Here is a 17,462-nt window from a genome sequence, read left to right on the forward strand (position 1 = left end):
GTGCTAACATTCACATAACTCGAGTGCCTTCAGAGTATTTTAGCAATGGGTCTGTACACACAACAATGTACCACAGAATCACGCCTTAAGTAATTTTACTTGTGCGAAACCTGTGTTGGCTGAGCGGCGAAAATACTATTTGTGAAAGATGTAAGTCGGCAACTAAATCAGATGAATCGAAAAACCCCGTAGAAGACAATTACTTGGCAGGTTTCATTGTGAAACTGAAAATTATTCCTACTTTAATGTTGCATGTGCAGCTCCACTGCTTGATTTGCATTTCAAGATCCCTTTAAGGTCCAGTTAAAACCCCCATGCACAGCAGGGTGTTGAGTTTTGAAACTCTAGGCTATAATCCGGGGGTATATTTAAGAGGGCGCCATTTTGAAAGATAAGCGTTGTATATGCACCACAGCTGCTCCCGTCCTCTTCCTTCAAAGTCCGCTTGCGAGCTGCGAGGAGACTGGCCGCTGTTTTGCTGTGTTACCTCTACAGGAACCACACAGTACGACTTGCCAACAGGGCAAACCAGCATTAAAAATGCAATAGGTCTCGCCTTTTATTAAGTTAAAGCCATTTGCTTTGCTATAGAATACCAATTAGCAAAGCAAATGGCTTTAACTTAATCAAAGGCGAGACCTATTGCATTCTCAGTGCTTGTACTACTCTCCCATGTCCTCTCTCCTACAATCCTTGCCAAACATCCCTTCTACCTGCACCTGCGACTATCCTTAGTGAGGGCCGAGCAGCCTTAATCTGCTCTGTAAAGCCTCGTCCACCCGGTACCACCCCTTGTCGTCCATCAGCTCTACGGAGCTAATTGTTTCTTTGCATCAGAGCTCTTGCCTCCTCCTACTCCACTTTTAGTTGCACCCACCTTCTTATCCCCTGCCCGCGTGACTCCGCTTTGGGATCAAATGGATTTCATCCTAGTCTTTCATGCGCCCGTCTAATGTTCCTCCGATCGTAGCTGTGCTGGCAGCATCTTGCACCCTCCTCCTGGCACGGACTCCTTCAGATGACGTGGGGCTGTGCTGTGCATGCCCACCTCTTCCAGATTTGTCTGCATTTAACTCTGTCTTCATCACTGGGGTGCACAGCAGCGGCGTGTGCACATTCACGTATTCTTTAGATAAAGGAAACGTCAACCGCACCTCAAGCGTATAGTAACAAAGTAGCATAAAATAAAGACAAAGCGTAGAATAAACAAAATGCATCCCACACGCAAGAGACAGCACCTTAATGGCATAACCGATATCACAAAAAAAAAACATAAATAAACCAATCAGAAACGCATAATCCACTAAAGCTTACCTTTTATTCCGAGCCCTCCTCCACAAAAGCTTAACTTTTATGCAGAGTCCGCCGTCTGGATGCTAATGTTACGGACATCCCCTCAAAACTCTTCAACGGCATGTGCACATTCACGCTTTGTTCAGATTTTTTATAAAGCATATAGTAACAAATTAGGGCAACAAAATAGCGTAGAATGCATTCCACACGCAAAAGTTTAAAAAAGTGCAGCAATTCCATATTAAACCAACCGTCTCACGCTGCCAGTAAAAGATCCAATCCCGCTGGGCGTGGCCTAAAAAGAACAGGGTGGTAACCAGGAGGGGCTAAAAACACATTCGGCACAATCAATAAAGTCTGTTCTGAATAATATGTGACAACAAACGACGCATACAATCAAATTTGCAGGTGCAACTTCTGGACCCGCATTGATTCCAAGCAGCCCTCGCATGGCGAGAGCAGCGCATGAGTTGCTAATGCCATCCGAGACCTAAAAATAAGCAAGGCAACAAATTCCCATCTAAACAAAGCCCAGCACCATGGGACTCTAAAAAACATAGGTCCGGCGGGTGGCCAATGTCCAGTTTGCCGAAAGGATTGCATTTTTATACAACTCGACAACCCATCTGCAAATTGCTTATGTAAAGCTTTGCAAAACAGCTAAGGAAATAACACCTGGCCTCTTGAGTAGGGTTAAAGCATAAATAGCTAATTCTGGAAGAACATAAAAACATTCAAAAACAGAATAAATATTATCCCCAGCTGCTGGTCTTCGTCGCGCAGCCCCTTGCGTCAGCCTCTGTAGTAACCATGCAAGCCAGTAGAGTAGTTTCATAAATCCTTGATTCCTTGCACATCCTCTTCATGTAATAACCTCCAGCAAACTGCCAAATTAACTGCTGTTTCTTAGAACCCCCACATAGACATCATTCTAAATACATCATGTAGGAAAGTAGGATCTGCTTCTTATGGTTACCCCCACTTTTTGCTTGATGTTGCACTGTTTTGACTAGTCTAACTGGGATCCTGCTACTCAGCACCCCGGTATATCCGCTTTCTCCCTTAAATTGTCATGCATGTACTTTGGTACACTCCACATTGGATACTGGGGTACCCTGATCAGTTCTTAGTATATAGTACCCAGGGCATAGGTACCCCAGAGGCCTCCCATGGGCTGAATCATGTATTATTCCACCCATGAGAGGCCATGCAAAATGGAACTACAGGTCTGCTACTGCAACCTGTGTAAGCTGGTGCTTGCACCACTTACTTTAGATATAGGTTCACTATTTCTATAGGTCACTACACTTAACTTATAAGTCACCCCTATAGCATGCCATATCAATCCTGAAAGTATGGTGCTGAGTTTTACGTGAGAGGGTGCCCCTGCATGCGCAGAGCCCCTCTGCAGCCTTCGTAGAACATTCTCCCAGGTTGTCTGACTCAGCTGGGCACATAGGTAGAGGTGCATTATAACCATGCAGTAAATGCTATCTCGAAAACGGCTGCATAGAAACAGATCGTGTTTGGTATCAAACACCTTGGAATCATATCTCCACACCGGTAACCAGTGTCGGAGGTATGATTCCACCAGTCTGAAGCGAGCTTCTTGTGATCACTGGTATACGCGGTGCCAGCCTTCTCGACCCGGTCAGCACAAAATGGATGCTGCCGACCAGAGACATTTCTGCACTACTACTGTGGAGCCAAGCTCCAGCAGAGGAAGGCAGCACAATAGACATCCTATCACAGGGAAGTGTGACCACCTCCCAGGTGGGATTTAGTGCTGGGTGGGTGCACGCAGAGTGCCTGAAAGTCTGCACCTGGGGCACATTTGGTGTCCCTGTGCATAGTTTAGATCAAACCAGTTCTGGGAGCTGTTGGCTCCTGCTCTGGTGCGATACTGGACAAAGGGCATGGGTGTAACCACCCCTCTGTCCTAAACCTCCCCTAGGAGGGTCCCCCAAATCTGTCCAACCCTCTCCCGTGGGTACAAAATGGCTGTAGCTCTTTAGAATTTACGTGCACAAGATTCTACAAGAAGAAACCACTGACCTTCGACCGTCTGGACACTCTGTACTTCGCTAGACTTCGACTGGGCCAGACTTTGTCTCACTCTCCGTCCAAAGCTTTGTCTGTGCCCTTGCTCCATACAGGCTCCGTGCAGGACCTGTGGTGCACTAAGGACAACTGAAGAATCTCCCTTGGGGTGAAGGAGTCACGCCCCTGCATTCACAGGCACCTCAATACAACTGACTGGTCTGCTGTTCCCGAGCTACTGCAGACTCTGAAGACTCCAGCAACACAAGAGGTGGGTTTAGATGGTCCCCACGGTTGATCGGTCCTCTCAGCAAGTTTGAGGCCAATATCCTTAGTGGGGACTGTATAACCCGAACTCCTGTGCACTGCGTCTATTTGTAAGTGCATATGCTGGTTGGCAATTCTAGAGCTTGTGCATTGGACTCTGTAGTCCGGACCCTGAGCAGTATTCCCACCAAAGACCTCCAGCCTCCTCACACGAGTGCCCCGTGGGCTGGTACTTTGTGATCTTGCTCAAGGTCCCCTCGCAGCTCCTGGTCATTTGGCCTGTGGGTCCTCCTGAGGGTCATCCTGAATTCCATTGGGCTTTCCTGGTTGCACCAGATTTGCTTTGACTCCCAATTGTTTGGCGAGTCCCTTGGACCTTGCTGGTCAAAGACTTAACCACAAACCACTTACTATGGTAATCCACAAGAACTGCCAAAAACCTATTTCTCAACCCAGATTATCCACAGGTCCAACAAAAGCCAATCTTTCCCATGGACGAGTAGGAAGTTCTATACATCCTAACGGTGGCTGCCTAACCACCTTGCATTTGTCACTATTGCACAGGCAATACAATAACCGACTACTCTCTCAACCTCCTTGTCCGTAAAATAATATCCTCATGAATGCTCAACTCCTCTTTTACCACAAGGTATTGCTTTAAAGACTCAAGAGTACTTAACCCTTGCCATCCATTGCTAATCAAGAGTCTTGAACTGCCTGTATTCACAATCATTAAGGATAGCATCGCTCCACTCGTCCTGCGTCAAAGCGAACTCTTCATCTACACGACTGATCATAAATTTGCCAAAAAGAGCACCTCATCTTCTATAGTCACCGTGTTTCCCCTGACGAATTCTACACAAAAATTGAGGTCAGTCACAGTTAACCACCTAGAAATGCGAGTAGTTACACTACCTTCCAGCCCTCTACCACACTTAATTATATGTAGTAACGGCTTGTGATCAGTCTTAAGTATAAAGGGCACAAACCCCAACAACAAGCCAGAGCCTCCTTCTAAATAGCTAAATAGGATAATTCATCCCCATGCAACCTCCGTGAAGCAAAACCAATCATTTTCTGCTCACCGTGCACCTTCTGTGTCACAACAACGCCTAACCCCACATTACTGGCGTCAGTGGTCACTGTAGATTTTAGTGACATCGAAATGCCCTAGTGTTGGTGTGGTGACAAGAGATGGTTTCATAGAAGCAAATGCAGCATCACAATTCATTCCCCATCCATACTCCACTCCTTTTTTTTTTAGTAAGATCCTCATGGGTTCAACTACATCAGCAAAGTTAGAAATGAGTTTGGAAGAGTATTCAGCAAGTCCCAAGAAGGACTTCAATTGCTCCTTGTCCTCCGGTCGAGGTGCGTCCACAATGGCTTTCACAATACTTTTTTGGTTTGATGCCTTCTGCAGAGATCTCGTGACCTAGGTAAGACACTTGTTTTTTTACGCAATTGACATCTTTCTTTCCAGTCAAACCATATTTTTCCATCCTCTCCAATACTTCATTCAGCAGACCATCATGTTCACTCTCGGATTTTCCCCATCACCAATACATCGTCTTGAAAACACAAGACATTTCACACCTTGGAAAATTTTCCACATAACTCTTTGAAAAACCGCAGAAGCCGATGCTAAACCAAACGACATGCGACAATAATGATACGCACCAAGAGGAGGCATAAAAGAAGTTAGTGGCCTAGACTCTGGGTGCAAGTTCACTTGATGATAGGCTGCAGACATGTCAAGGATGCTGAATACTCTTCCTCCCCTCCCCCCCTCCCACATCATGCTCAACATTTCAGTGATATTAGGTAAAGGTTGACTATCTACCCAAATATTCGTATTCAAATCACGCAAATCAATGCAGAGACGAATCTGATCAGCCTTTGGGGCAATCACAATGGGAGCAAGCCACTCCTACGATTCTATAGGCTCAATAATTTTCTCTTTCAGGAGCTTATTGAGCTCCTGTTGAAGAGGCACCCTCATAAGAAAAGGTATAGGTATTACTTTATGGACCGCTGGAACAGCATTCTCTTTCAATTTTATCTTGTGAGTAAAACCTTCCAGCTTACCCAATTTATCAGTAAATACACATGGAAAAGACTGGAATAATTCACCCCATTTTGTACCAGCATTGTGCTTAAGCAAAAGATTCACATCCCCAAGTTCTATAGCCATCACAGGTTCATTAGCATTAGGGTCCAAAACAATGTTCAAATCATGCTGATGACGCCATCCCAAAAGATTAGATCCTTCCTCAGTCACATAAATTCTCCCATGCTCACTATTATTCTTAAAGAACGTTTATCCACCTCACACCAATGATATTGATTCTCCTTCCACCATACCCCACTGGTTTCACATCTGCTGGCAACAAATCCTCAAGCTTCCCCTTGACAATGTTCACACAAGTTTCAATGGAAGTCAAAGTAAAGAGACTTCTTGAATCTGCCAACACATTAACTTGTGCAGTACCCAAAGAAACGGTGCAGTGAGGTTTTCCCAATGGTTCAGAGCGCTCTATTTTCACTCCTTGCAAACTACTTTTTTCTTGTACTGTAAAACAGTCATTTATAGTAGATATAAGCTCATATTGTATTTTCTCCATAACCTTTACAGTAGGATCTTGCACCCTCCCCTTTGATCTGCAGACTTTTGCTAGATGACCTTTCTTACCACATACCCTACAAGTCATACTTCTTGCAGCACACACAAGACTGGAAGCAATGTGCCCCAGAGCCCCACACCGATAGCAGACCATTTTCTCCTTTTCAATCACTTTATCTTCCATTGCTTGTGTAGGTTTAGGACTCAATTTAACTTCCTTAACATCAATCAAGGATGGTTCTTTCTCAAAAGCTTCACCTAGTTTGTTCATGTCAATTTCCTTATTCCACACATTTGTGTGTTCCATACTTCTAGCAACTTGTATCGACTCCTCTAAGGACAAATGAATGTGTCCTTAACTGATGCTCAAGCGCCGGTATTGATGATTAAGTGCCGGTGCTGAGCACCAGAAAGAAGCCGTCTCAAACTAAGCTCTGAGCCTAGGATAGCCGGACAGACAAGGCAATGGTAGGGGAAAGGGGATCTTTCACTGCCAAGCCGCATACCATAGCACTGCCTGCATATCTCTGGAATCTCCGAATCAAGGAACACGGCTTTCACTCAGTCATGTGGGGGCCAAGGTGGATATGTGAGGTGTGGAGTAAAGCCCGCTTCCTGAGTAGAGCAAGGAGCGCTGTCATACATGAACTGTGGCTGCTGCTGGGGGATATGGAGCAAAGCCACAGTATGGAAAACACTGACCGCACGACGACCCCGTACATTTCATTAAAGATGGAGAAGTTGCTAATCAGCACGCACACAAGCACAGACACTTCGACACACAGCGACAACCTCAAGCACATAAGGACACGCACACAGAGACACACACTTGCAGTTTATAAATCTGCATAATTCATTTGCTACATCTCAGAGGGGAAAAAAGTGGATCTAGCCAAAAGTGCCCTCATTACGAGTAAGAGCCCACAGAGATTATTACATGAAAGTAGATCAGTCGGCCTGGACACCGGAGTGACACTCTGCAGCATCGGCGGTGGGTAGGACCTAGCACCTGCCCGGAGCAAGAGTGCTAATAAGGCAGTGACTGAGGTGACGTGCGCTTAAAGATTGCATGGCTCTCGAGAATGGTTACACTAAGTCATGCAAGAATCTTCTCACTGGCACCGCTTTTTCGCATCATAAAGGTGGTGCAACGGTCTTCGGTCCGGGCGCAGCATGGCTGTCCATCTTTGCCCGACCACTTTTAATTCAAATAATTTAAAAAAGCATTCCCTTCAAAAGAAGCCCAAAAAGTCATTGTACTAAAAGAACCACAAAAACGAAAAGACTAACAAGGCTGGTGTAGGGGTGGTATGAAGGGGACAGCACATGGTGGGTGGAGGGGAAAATCAGTAACGCTGCAAACATCAGCTGTGCACATTTGCCAAGAACGCTAGCAACAGCAATCTAAAAAAAAAATTGTGAGCGAAAAGGACTGAAATGGATAGAAGTGAAAGGAGACATGTAGCAGGGCCAGTGGCCATGAGAGGGAACGGCACACCAAAAGGAGGGACAAATGGGTACGGTTTTCCACTCAAAAGAAATGCATTTAGAAAGCCACAGGAAAGAACCAATGAAAAGGAGTAGGCGTGCTTAAAGTCCAAAGAGTGAATACAGCAGGTCTCGAAGCAGCGCATGCGCACTGCTTCGGCTGAACCTAAAATAGTCTCTTTCCTCGGTCATTAAAAATTCTACCCTCCAGGATGTTCAAGAGTAAACCAATGTCAGAACTGATCTTTCCCTATATGGTCAGAATAGGTTCTAGTCCAAGAGTTCCAGACGTAACCCACCCTCCTCTGCCTTTGTACCCGATTTCTGATTTATGTGACAGAGTCCAGATAATAGGTGATTGCAAGTTGGTATCTCAGTACCATCCTCAAGATATTGACACTGAAAGAAAACATTTAATTTTCAGAGCAGTCTTTTTTTGGGGGGAGCTCGGGCCTATTTTTTTGTCCAAATACGAGTCTGAAAATAGTCTTTAATAGCCACTAACAATCGACCTCCTATGCTGTGTACCTCACTGAACTAGGATTTCTTCATCAATCAGGCACACCTGAAGGGACCACCCCCTCCCCATGCTGTAACCAGCACCCGGACTCCATTAATCGACTCCCCGAGAGGCCAATCACCCCTAGTGAAATGGGATCGGGGGTCTCTCCAACAATTGCCCTTCTCCCACAGACAAGAATCACAAATCCTGCCCTGTTGCACCCTGGTGGCCCGCAGGTCACCCCCTTCTCGCCCCCACCCCTGCACTCACCAAGAAGGCAATGACGTCATATCCCAGCTCCTTCAGCCAGACCAGTATACAGGAAGTGTCCAGTCCGCCGCTGTAGGCCAGTATCACGGTGCCCTTGTGCTGAGACATCCTGCGGGGGACAAGGAGACAGCCAATGAGGAGTGGAAGCGGAATCTAGCATCCCTCTCTCCTAATACCCCATCATCCCAGTAGGGGGCTCCCTAAGGCTGCAGGACCGAGGCAGACCAGGTCACGTGATACATTTTACTGCAGCATTTCAACCAGTGGGATGCCATGACTGCGTCACCAGGCGCAGGAATCACTTCAGTTCATAGTGGTGTTAAAATGTGTGAACTGGTCTATGTGTTTAGCGCAACTGTGGTGACATCCCACTGCCACTAATTCTCTCCCCACAGTAGATGGGCAGGGCTTTTGGGACCACCGCCTCCGTTTGAGGTTTTTCAAAGACGTCAAGAGTTTCAGTAAGTCGTGAGAGGCACTTACTTGGGTGAGCTGGAAGCTTCTGGCCTTCAGAGGTGGGTGAATGTCGAGTATCTGGGAAGGAAACAAAGGTTTTACTGGGTTTTGTGTATCTACTGCCACGCGTCAGTAGCGTGGCACTGTGAAACGTATTAATTCTTAAACGACAGTACCATAGCAATGCAAAGTGTATATATACAATCCTATACGTCAGAAGCATAGCATAGCATATGAGAGTACCATAGCAATGCAAAGTGTATATATACACACACATTCCTATATGGCAATAGCATAGCGCTGTGAAACATTCATTTCTCAATGACGGTACCATAGCGCTGTGAAGGATTACATTCTTATATGACAGTGACATAGCGCTGTGAAGGTTACGAAAATACTCTATACACGATTTGCAGCACTGCGAGCGTAGATGGGAAGTAGCACGTGCAAACTGTATTGATGTCAGTTTTCCACTTGCAATTCCCCCAGTGCGAACCCTGGAGTGAGTGCATTTTGCGCTCAGATTCTCCTTTCCGTTAGGGCTAAAACCGATGTAAATGCAATTTGCGCTCATTTTAACCCTCACGTAAATGACTGGGAAATTCTATTGTCCAGAATCACAGTTTGACAAAACGAGAAAGCTGGGACTGAAATCTAGAGCCATCATTTAGATTTTGGTGGTTCTCCGTCAAATCCTCCCCTCCCATACCCGCTACGCTCCCTCCTCATTTAGAGGTAGGGGACCCATGAGTTTCCAACAGTGAAACATCGGCTGGCTGGACCACTAGAAACCTGCTACCTCGACCCATCTACTAGGTCATCAAGTTTCCAAAGCAGCACCTCAGCTAGTTCCACCACCAGAAACCTTCGACCGGATACACATCTACCGCAGGGTCACCCAGTTTCAAAGAGCAGAACCTCAGCTGGTTCCACCACCAGAAACCTTCGACCGGATACACATCTACTGCAGGGTCACCCAGTTTCTAAGAGCAGAACCTCAGCTGGTTCCACCACCAGAAACCTTCGACCGGATACACATCTACCGCAGGGTCACCCAGTTTCAAAGAGCAGAACCTCAGCTGGTTCCACCACCAGAAACCTTCGACCGGATACACATCTACCGCAGGGTCACCCAGTTTCAAAGAGCAGAACCTCAGCTGGTTCCACCACCAGAAACCTTCGACCGGATACACATCTACCGCAGGGTCACCCAGTTTCAAAGAGCAGAACCTCAGCTGGTTCCACCACCAGAAACCTTCGACCGGATACACATCTACTGCAGGGTCACCCAGTTTCAAAGAGCAGAACCTCAGCTGGTTCCACCACCAGAAACCTTCGACCGGATACACATCTACCGCAGGGTCACCCAGTTTCAAAGAGCAGAACCTCAGCTGGTTCCACCACCAGAAACCTTCGACCGGATACACATCTACTGCAGGGTCACCCAGTTTCAAAGAGCAGAACCTCAGCTGGTTCCACCACCAGAAACCTTCGACCGGATACACATCTACTGCAGGGTCACCCAGTTTCAAAGAGCAGAACCTCAGCTGGCTCCACCACCATAAACCTGGGAGACAATGTGGCTTGACGGTTAGAGAGGTCTAGGATATGCCTTCTGAGAAATGGGTCCTGTCAAAGACTGCCATGCAACCAGGTCCCATTTTCAAAGGCGCCCACAGAAGGGAGACAGGTCCACGCATTACGCTTTTTACCAGACCTGCTCCGGCCATCTGGACAGGAGCATTTAGTGAAAACAGTTTCACCAGACCTTTCAAACACTTCAAAGACTTCCCTGTATTTCAGCAGCAAATGTTGAGGTTCTCTGATTTTCCACATTGTGTGCACGGCTAGGAAGAGTTCTTTGTACAATATCCATTACCTGAAAGCAGATATGTAGGAGGGCAGGGAATATCTTTACAATGCTGATGTTATTTAATTTCCTCTAACACAGCAAAGCACACTTTGCATAGCTGCACAGTTTAGTCTGCATATGTGTGACATTCCTATGTGTGTAGTGTGTTTGTGTGACACGTCAAGGCCTGATGTGTGACACTGAGTTGCACTTCATGGACAGTGAAATAAGTCAGTTGCATCCATGTCAAGAGACAACGGTCAAGAATTAAACCCTTTCTTATATGTAATGGCTTAGAAGGGGCCTTAAAAACCCAGCCTTGCCAAGTATCACTCATCAGGGGTTAGACGAATACATTTTACTGCTGGTGTCCGCATTACCACACTAAAGAGTATTAGTCACGCATTATACAGCTCTGAAATCACTTGCAATGTGGTGCGCTAACACTAGAGTTCTCCTCAGCTGCAGAATTAATAACAGCTTTCCAACAAGGTAAAATAGGCCTTCTGTCACTCATAGCTGCCAGTTTTTCAGAATACTCGTGTGACATTTCCATGGTATCAGTGTACGTTTGAGTGACATTCCAGGGCCAAAAGTACGACATGCCAAGTGACAATAACACAAGTAGAACAAACTATACTTCTATTAAAACAGACAAACCGCATAAATGACCTCCTGAGCATTACGAAGATCTGGAAAAGCTGGGGGGGGGGGGGGGGGGGGAGGAGCCAACGGAAGACGGAGTAGGTATTATTTATTCAATCATACCTAGTCTGTCGACTTGCCCCCTCCCCCACCCTGCCCTACGGCCCCATTGTGCTTACCCGAGCCGGCCGCTGCCGTTTATTTCACTGTTCCGCCTTTCACTTCATGATCCCATATTTGAGCGCCTTCAAATATGTGAGTTCATGATATGCACTGTACAAAAACATTGCATTTCACTGAATGGGATGGAATGTTGCTCCAGATATAATAAACATCTGGCCCACTTATGGAGTGTTCAAGAAGGTGTGACGCGCTCTGTGCGAGTCACCTAGAGTTGCACAGCCTTATACACGTTTGTGATCCATGTTATCCACGTACTCAGAAGTTTGAGTTTAAATCATTTCTAAAGCGCGCGTACACCTGGCGGTTTCATGGCGCTGCAGTTCACTGAGCCTCAGAGAGCGGGGAGGTCCGGGGGGCATAGGGAGGAGTTACTGTGGGAAAGCCTGTAGAAAGAGAATGGTTTTTAGTGCCTTTCGGAAGAGAGAGTATTGGGTGGAGGATCTGAGGTGGGCCGGGAGAGAATTCCAGAAGGTGGGGGCGAGAGTGGAGAATTTTGAGCCTCCTCATTTATTACGCCGAAAACGAGGAACAGTCAGCAGGTGTTGAGAAGATGAGCGCAGTTCCCTTGCGGGGGCATAGGCTTTAATCTCAGATGAGATTAAGGCAGGGGCGGAACCTGACTGAGCCTGAAAAGTGATGCAGCCCATTTTGAACTGGGAGCGTTCACGGATAGGGAGCCAGTGCAAGGATTTTAGAAGCGGGGTGACGTGATGGGATTTGGCCAAGTTGTAGAATAGACGAGCGGCCTGGTTCTGAACCAGCTGTAGCCGTCGTACGTTGTATGCGGGCATGCCGCAGTATAGGGCGTTGCCGTAGTCTAATCGAGAGATGACCATAGCTAGTATAGTAAGTTTTAGGGCAGAGAAGGAGAAGAAGCGGGAGACCTTGCGGATGGTGCGGAGTGAAAGGAAGGAAGAGGACACCACTGTGCTCACCTGGGAGTGCAGAGTGAGTTGATCGTTAAGTTTGATACCGAGCGTTTTGACAGAGGAAGAGGGGGACGGAGGGGGGACCAAGGGAGGGGGGCAAAAAGAGGGGGGACCAGGGACTGGTACAACCACCTGTCAAAACCAGTTCGGTTTTGTCTGGGGTTAATATCAGGTGGTTGTAATTCATACAGTCCCGGATGAAGATCATGGTAGATTGAAAGTTAGACATGGAGTCAGGGGATTGAGATAGGGAAAATATAAGCTGGAGGTCATCCGCATAGTTATATACGGAGACCTCCATTTGCTGAAGAGCAAAGATGAGGGGGGCTATGTACAGATTGAACAGTAGTGGGGAAAGGGAGGAGCCCTGAGGGACCCCGCATGAAACCTTACGTGGTTCAGCCGAGAAGTCGCCCAGTCGCACCGCTTGGGTGCGGTCCCTTAGGAAGGAGGACAGCCAGACCCGGGCCGAACCGCCGACCCCAGCCGGCCCGACACGGGAGAGTAAGATGGAGTGGTCCACCGTGTCGAAGGCGGCGGAGAGGTCAAGGAGGACCAAGGCCTGGGGAAGGTTGGTGTCCATGCCTTCTCTAAGGTTGTCGAGGACGGATAACACCACAGACTCGGTGGAGTGAGTGGGGCGAAATCCGGCCTGACGGGGAGCTAATACTCGGTTTTCTTCCACGTAGGCAGTGAGCACTCTGGTCACATGTTGTTCCAGTACTTTCCCTAAAAAGGGTAGTAGAGAGATGGGACGATAGTTGACAGGAGCAGAGGGGTCAGCGCCAGGTTTTTTTAGGATGGGAAGAATTATAGCTGTTTTTAGAGTTGGGGTAACAACGCCCTGGGACAGGGAGCCGTTGAGAAAGGTGAGCGGGGGTAGCACACAGGTCGTGAAGATGTGCCTGAGGATGTGAGCAGGGCACGGGTCTAGAGAGGATCCTGATTTGACCAAGGGGAGAAGGGAAAGAAAGGATTCTTCCGTTAGGAGAGGGAATGAGTCAAGACGAGCCTCTGCAGGAGGACAAGGGGGATTGAGAAAAGAGGGGGAAAGGGATATTGGCTTTGATTTTTGCGATCTTGTCCAAGAAATAGGTGTTCAGGGAGTCGCATAGAGACTGTGACGGGGGAGGTTTGAGGGTGGTTCTATCGGAGTAAGCAAGATTGTGGACTATAGAGAAGATTTCTCTGGGCTGGTTCTCGGCGGCTAAGATTTGAGGAAAAATAGTCCGTTTTGGTGGTCAAGATAGTTTTTTTGTATTGCGACAGGAGAGAGGTGTACTGGGCTTTGAGGTTGGGGCAGTAATGTCGTCTCCAGGCTCGTTTGGCATGGCGGACTGTAAGTTTTAGGGCCTTCAGTTCCTGGTTGAACCAGCGGTTGGAATCGTTGGCCCGTCTGGAGGAAACTCGTCTGAGAGGGGCGATCGAGTCGCAGCCTGACAGAAGCCAGGAGTTGATGGATTCTGCTTGTGCTGAAATAGGTAGGCCAAGTAAATCTGGGCTAGAGGGAGAGAGTGTGGTGGCTAGTAGGGCCGCATCCACCCGGCCCCAAGAGCGTGCCCAGATGTTTTTGGGAAGCGAGGGCTTGGTGGCTGGGCCAGGTTGTAGAAAAAAAGAAATCAGGGAGTGGTCGGACCAAGAGCAGGGGGAGGTGGAGAGGGACGCTATAGGACAGTTGAGGGACCAGATCTGGTCGAGGATGTGGCCCTGAATGTGGGTAGGGGTGTGGACATGAGAGATGAAGTTGAGGGAGCGAAGGGTATCTGAAAATTCTTTGGAGATGGAGCATTCTGCTGGGTCAGAGGGCTAAAAGTTGAAATCACCTAGCACCATAATGGAGGAGTTGTTAACCGCTAGGGTGGCCACAAGCTCTTGAAACCCAGGAAGGAAGACTTGAGAGGGTTGGGGGGGGGGGGATGGTACACAAGTAGGCAGGTAAGAGGAACTTTGAGGGAAAGGGAGCGGATAACGAAGAAATCTGAGGTGCCGATAGGGGGGAAAGTTAGAGGCTGAAAGGGGAGTTCTTTGCGGGGGATCAAGGCGACACCCCCGCCCGCTTTGCCAGAGGGTCGGTCGGTACGAAGCGCGTAGTAAGTGGCAGGGAGAGCTGCTAATAAAGAGGGGAGGGAGGTATCATGGAACCAGGTCTCTGTAAGGAATAAGGGATCAGGTTTGTGCTGGTCAAGTAGAACAGAGAGTTCATGATAGTGCTTGACAGCAGAGCGCGTGTTGAGATAGTAAATGGAGAGGGAAGTAGGTTTGGGTGCAGCAGGGGAATCGGAGCGGGAAGCAAGGGGGAGAGAGGGAGGGTGAGACGGGGAGGGGAGAGAAGGAGAAGGGCTTAAGGTAGACAGTCCCAAACTTTCGATGTAGTTGGTCACGGAGTCATTGATCGGCCACGGGCCTTGGAGTCCATGTAGTTGTGCCGACGAGTATTGTCTTGTTAGGGCATGGTGGGGTGGCCCTAGGCCCGGTCGGTCGCGGACGGGCACAGACGGGCTTGCCTTAGGCGCGCCTTCGTTTGTCCAGTTGTATTAGTGGAATCATAGTTAGTAAGGCATGACCGTTATGTTTATACTCGGGGTGAAGGAGCGCAGTTTGATGGGTGGCAGTTATAGGGGGTGATTGATACTGAATATGTAAGTAGATGAAGGGATTTCACATTTGTTTCAATTACACTGAATTATTCACGTAAGAGTTAGGGCTTGAAAAAAGAAAGATTTGCTTATTTTGTTTAATCTCAAGTTGCTGCAATAAGAATCATTATGTTTGTCTGACAGAGGAAGGTCGAAATGACCAAAATGCATTGGGTGATTGTAAATTTAGGATTCAAGTTTCCTAACATGCCTGCGATTAGGCCCGGATGGGCAATTCCTGAGCAAATAAAAAGCATGAAATTGTGGAATCTTGTACCTTTGATGTGATGGACAAACGTTGACAAATGCGTCATGATAAGGTGTCAGTAGATCGATGACAACTGCGCCTTTCTCGACCTGGGAGGCTCCGACAGTGAACCCAGCACCTGCAGGCTCGCAGCGGACCCTGGGAATCACACTGGCGCGCTGTGAAAGCCTCAAGCAGTTCCGGGGAGCTGCAAATGCATTTCAATGCGGTGATGAGGGAACCAGCATGGAAATGTGTTAGTGTCACTCGTGATGCGTGGCACTTGGCAGGACTGCACTTGGTTCATAAAATGACCGCGTCATCACACAGTGCTGCTAATCTCCATATTTAGGATCAAACTGCGCCCCCTGGACAAGCGGGAGACCAGCCTCCAAGTGTACTTGGCAAAGCTGGACCACGTGGCCTCTGTCCCAGCCACGTGGGGCAAAGTGAAACATAATGAGCAAAACAGAGCCGCCTGGTAAACTGCAGCCCATGTGGATCTGGGAGACGCCTTACCATGTACAGTGCTTAATTTGAAGAAGACAAAAAGCGCCCAGGTCCTTGTCAGGGGCCACTTCAGCTCGCCCCGCCGATTGCCCCTGCCAGTGCTGCCAACGACAGTACAACCACACCTACGAGCCATCACACTACTACAAATGTGAGAACGCAGACTGTTCCGGGCCACCAAAGCTATTTGAAAGGCTCAGATGGCGTGTATTAGTCATTTTTAATGCATATTGAATTTATAATCAATGTGGCTAATCTATAAATCAGATAAACAGCCCCGCTATGTGGCAGACCGTCATAGGTACTGACAATTATGTACCAGTGCCAAGCACCAGAAACCACTGGCTCAAATTAAGCACTACCTTGTTGTTCTCCTTTCCAGAGACATTTCTGCCAGGGCTTGCCTCCCAGCTTCCCTGGGTGAAGAGAGGTCAGTCAGCGCCTCGCCTGCTCCTTGCCATTGTTGGCTGTGAGGGCTGGGGGCACCCAGAGTCCAGCCCCCTCTCGTAAAGCAGCATTTCAGAGCGATCTGACCAGCCCACACCAGTGCAACCACTGCCAGCAGCCCTTTGTCCCCGGACAGTAGCAGCTGGTAATCTAACCCAGGGCTCCTTGCGAGTGCATGGTTTAAGCAGTAACTACAAGAGGGAAGCTCTGTAACATGTGTTCTACAGCGCCCTGGCTGCTAATTAAAGTAAACACAGAGTGAAGGGCCATGTTAACAAGCAGTGCTTGATTCTTGGGGATTTCAACATACATTTTGACCAAACGACCGATACAGAGTCTATCAATCTTTGTGAATCCCCGGGTATCCTCAATCTGACTCCCTATGTGTCGCTCCAACACATGAGAAGGGTCACGCTCTAGACCAAATCTTTTCAACAACTAGGTTAGAACCAGTTGTTCCCCTGACAATTATTTGGTCTGACCACTTTTTGCTAACCTTCAGGTTAGACAAGGTTCCGGCTAAGTCTCAGCCCTACTGTAAACGAGCATTGGCATAGCCAATAGGTCTCGCTTTTGGGACCTTATAAGTATTTAGTTATGCAGCACAACACTTATAAGGTCCCAAAGGCGAGACCTATTGGCTATGCCAATGCTCGTTTACAGTAGGGCTGAGACTTAGCCGGAACCTTGTCTAACCTGAAGGTTAGCAAAAAGTGGTCAGACCAAATAATTGGCAGGGGAACAACTGGAGGAGGTCAAAAAGCTGGAGTCCCTGCTTTTTAATGGATCTAGTGTTAAGAAGGGCGGCTTTTAGCCTATCCCCGTCCCCCGCAGCCCCAGGGAGAGGCAAAGTCTGTAGCACGTTCTATCTTACTTAAGTTACCACCTATGTCAAGCTGAGGGTGGGTGCTCCAATTACACTCCTTACAGATGAGTGGCTCTAAGTCTACTGATAGGGAACATTGGGAGCAGCGACTCTCGCCACTACCAAGCATCACAAGTTTTTCGCTGCTATATATTTGTATGGGGCTGTAGGTACCGGTGCTACCTGGAAACAAATCAACAGCATAACCG

General features: G+C 47.9%; 1 protein-coding gene across 2 annotated transcripts in view; it reads right to left on the reverse strand.

Moving 5' to 3' along the window:
• The window catches only part of ASS1 (argininosuccinate synthase 1), a 315,060-nt gene that overhangs the window by 262,230 nt on the left and 35,368 nt on the right, over positions 1 to 17,462 (reverse strand). For both annotated transcript variants that reach the window (XM_085613969.1, XM_085613970.1), the window contains exons 2-3: positions 8,967 to 9,017; positions 8,484 to 8,592 (exon numbers count right to left, since the gene is read on the reverse strand). In XM_085613969.1, coding sequence (XP_085470095.1) covers positions 8,484 to 8,591 — 108 coding nt within the window. In that variant the 5' untranslated portion in view covers position 8,592; positions 8,967 to 9,017. The remainder of the gene's footprint in view (positions 1 to 8,483; positions 8,593 to 8,966; positions 9,018 to 17,462) is intronic.

Source organism: Triturus cristatus, chromosome 1_2 (assembly GCF_964204655.1).
Source record: "Triturus cristatus chromosome 1_2, aTriCri1.1, whole genome shotgun sequence".
NCBI classification, from domain to species: Eukaryota; Metazoa; Chordata; class Amphibia; order Caudata; family Salamandridae; genus Triturus; species Triturus cristatus.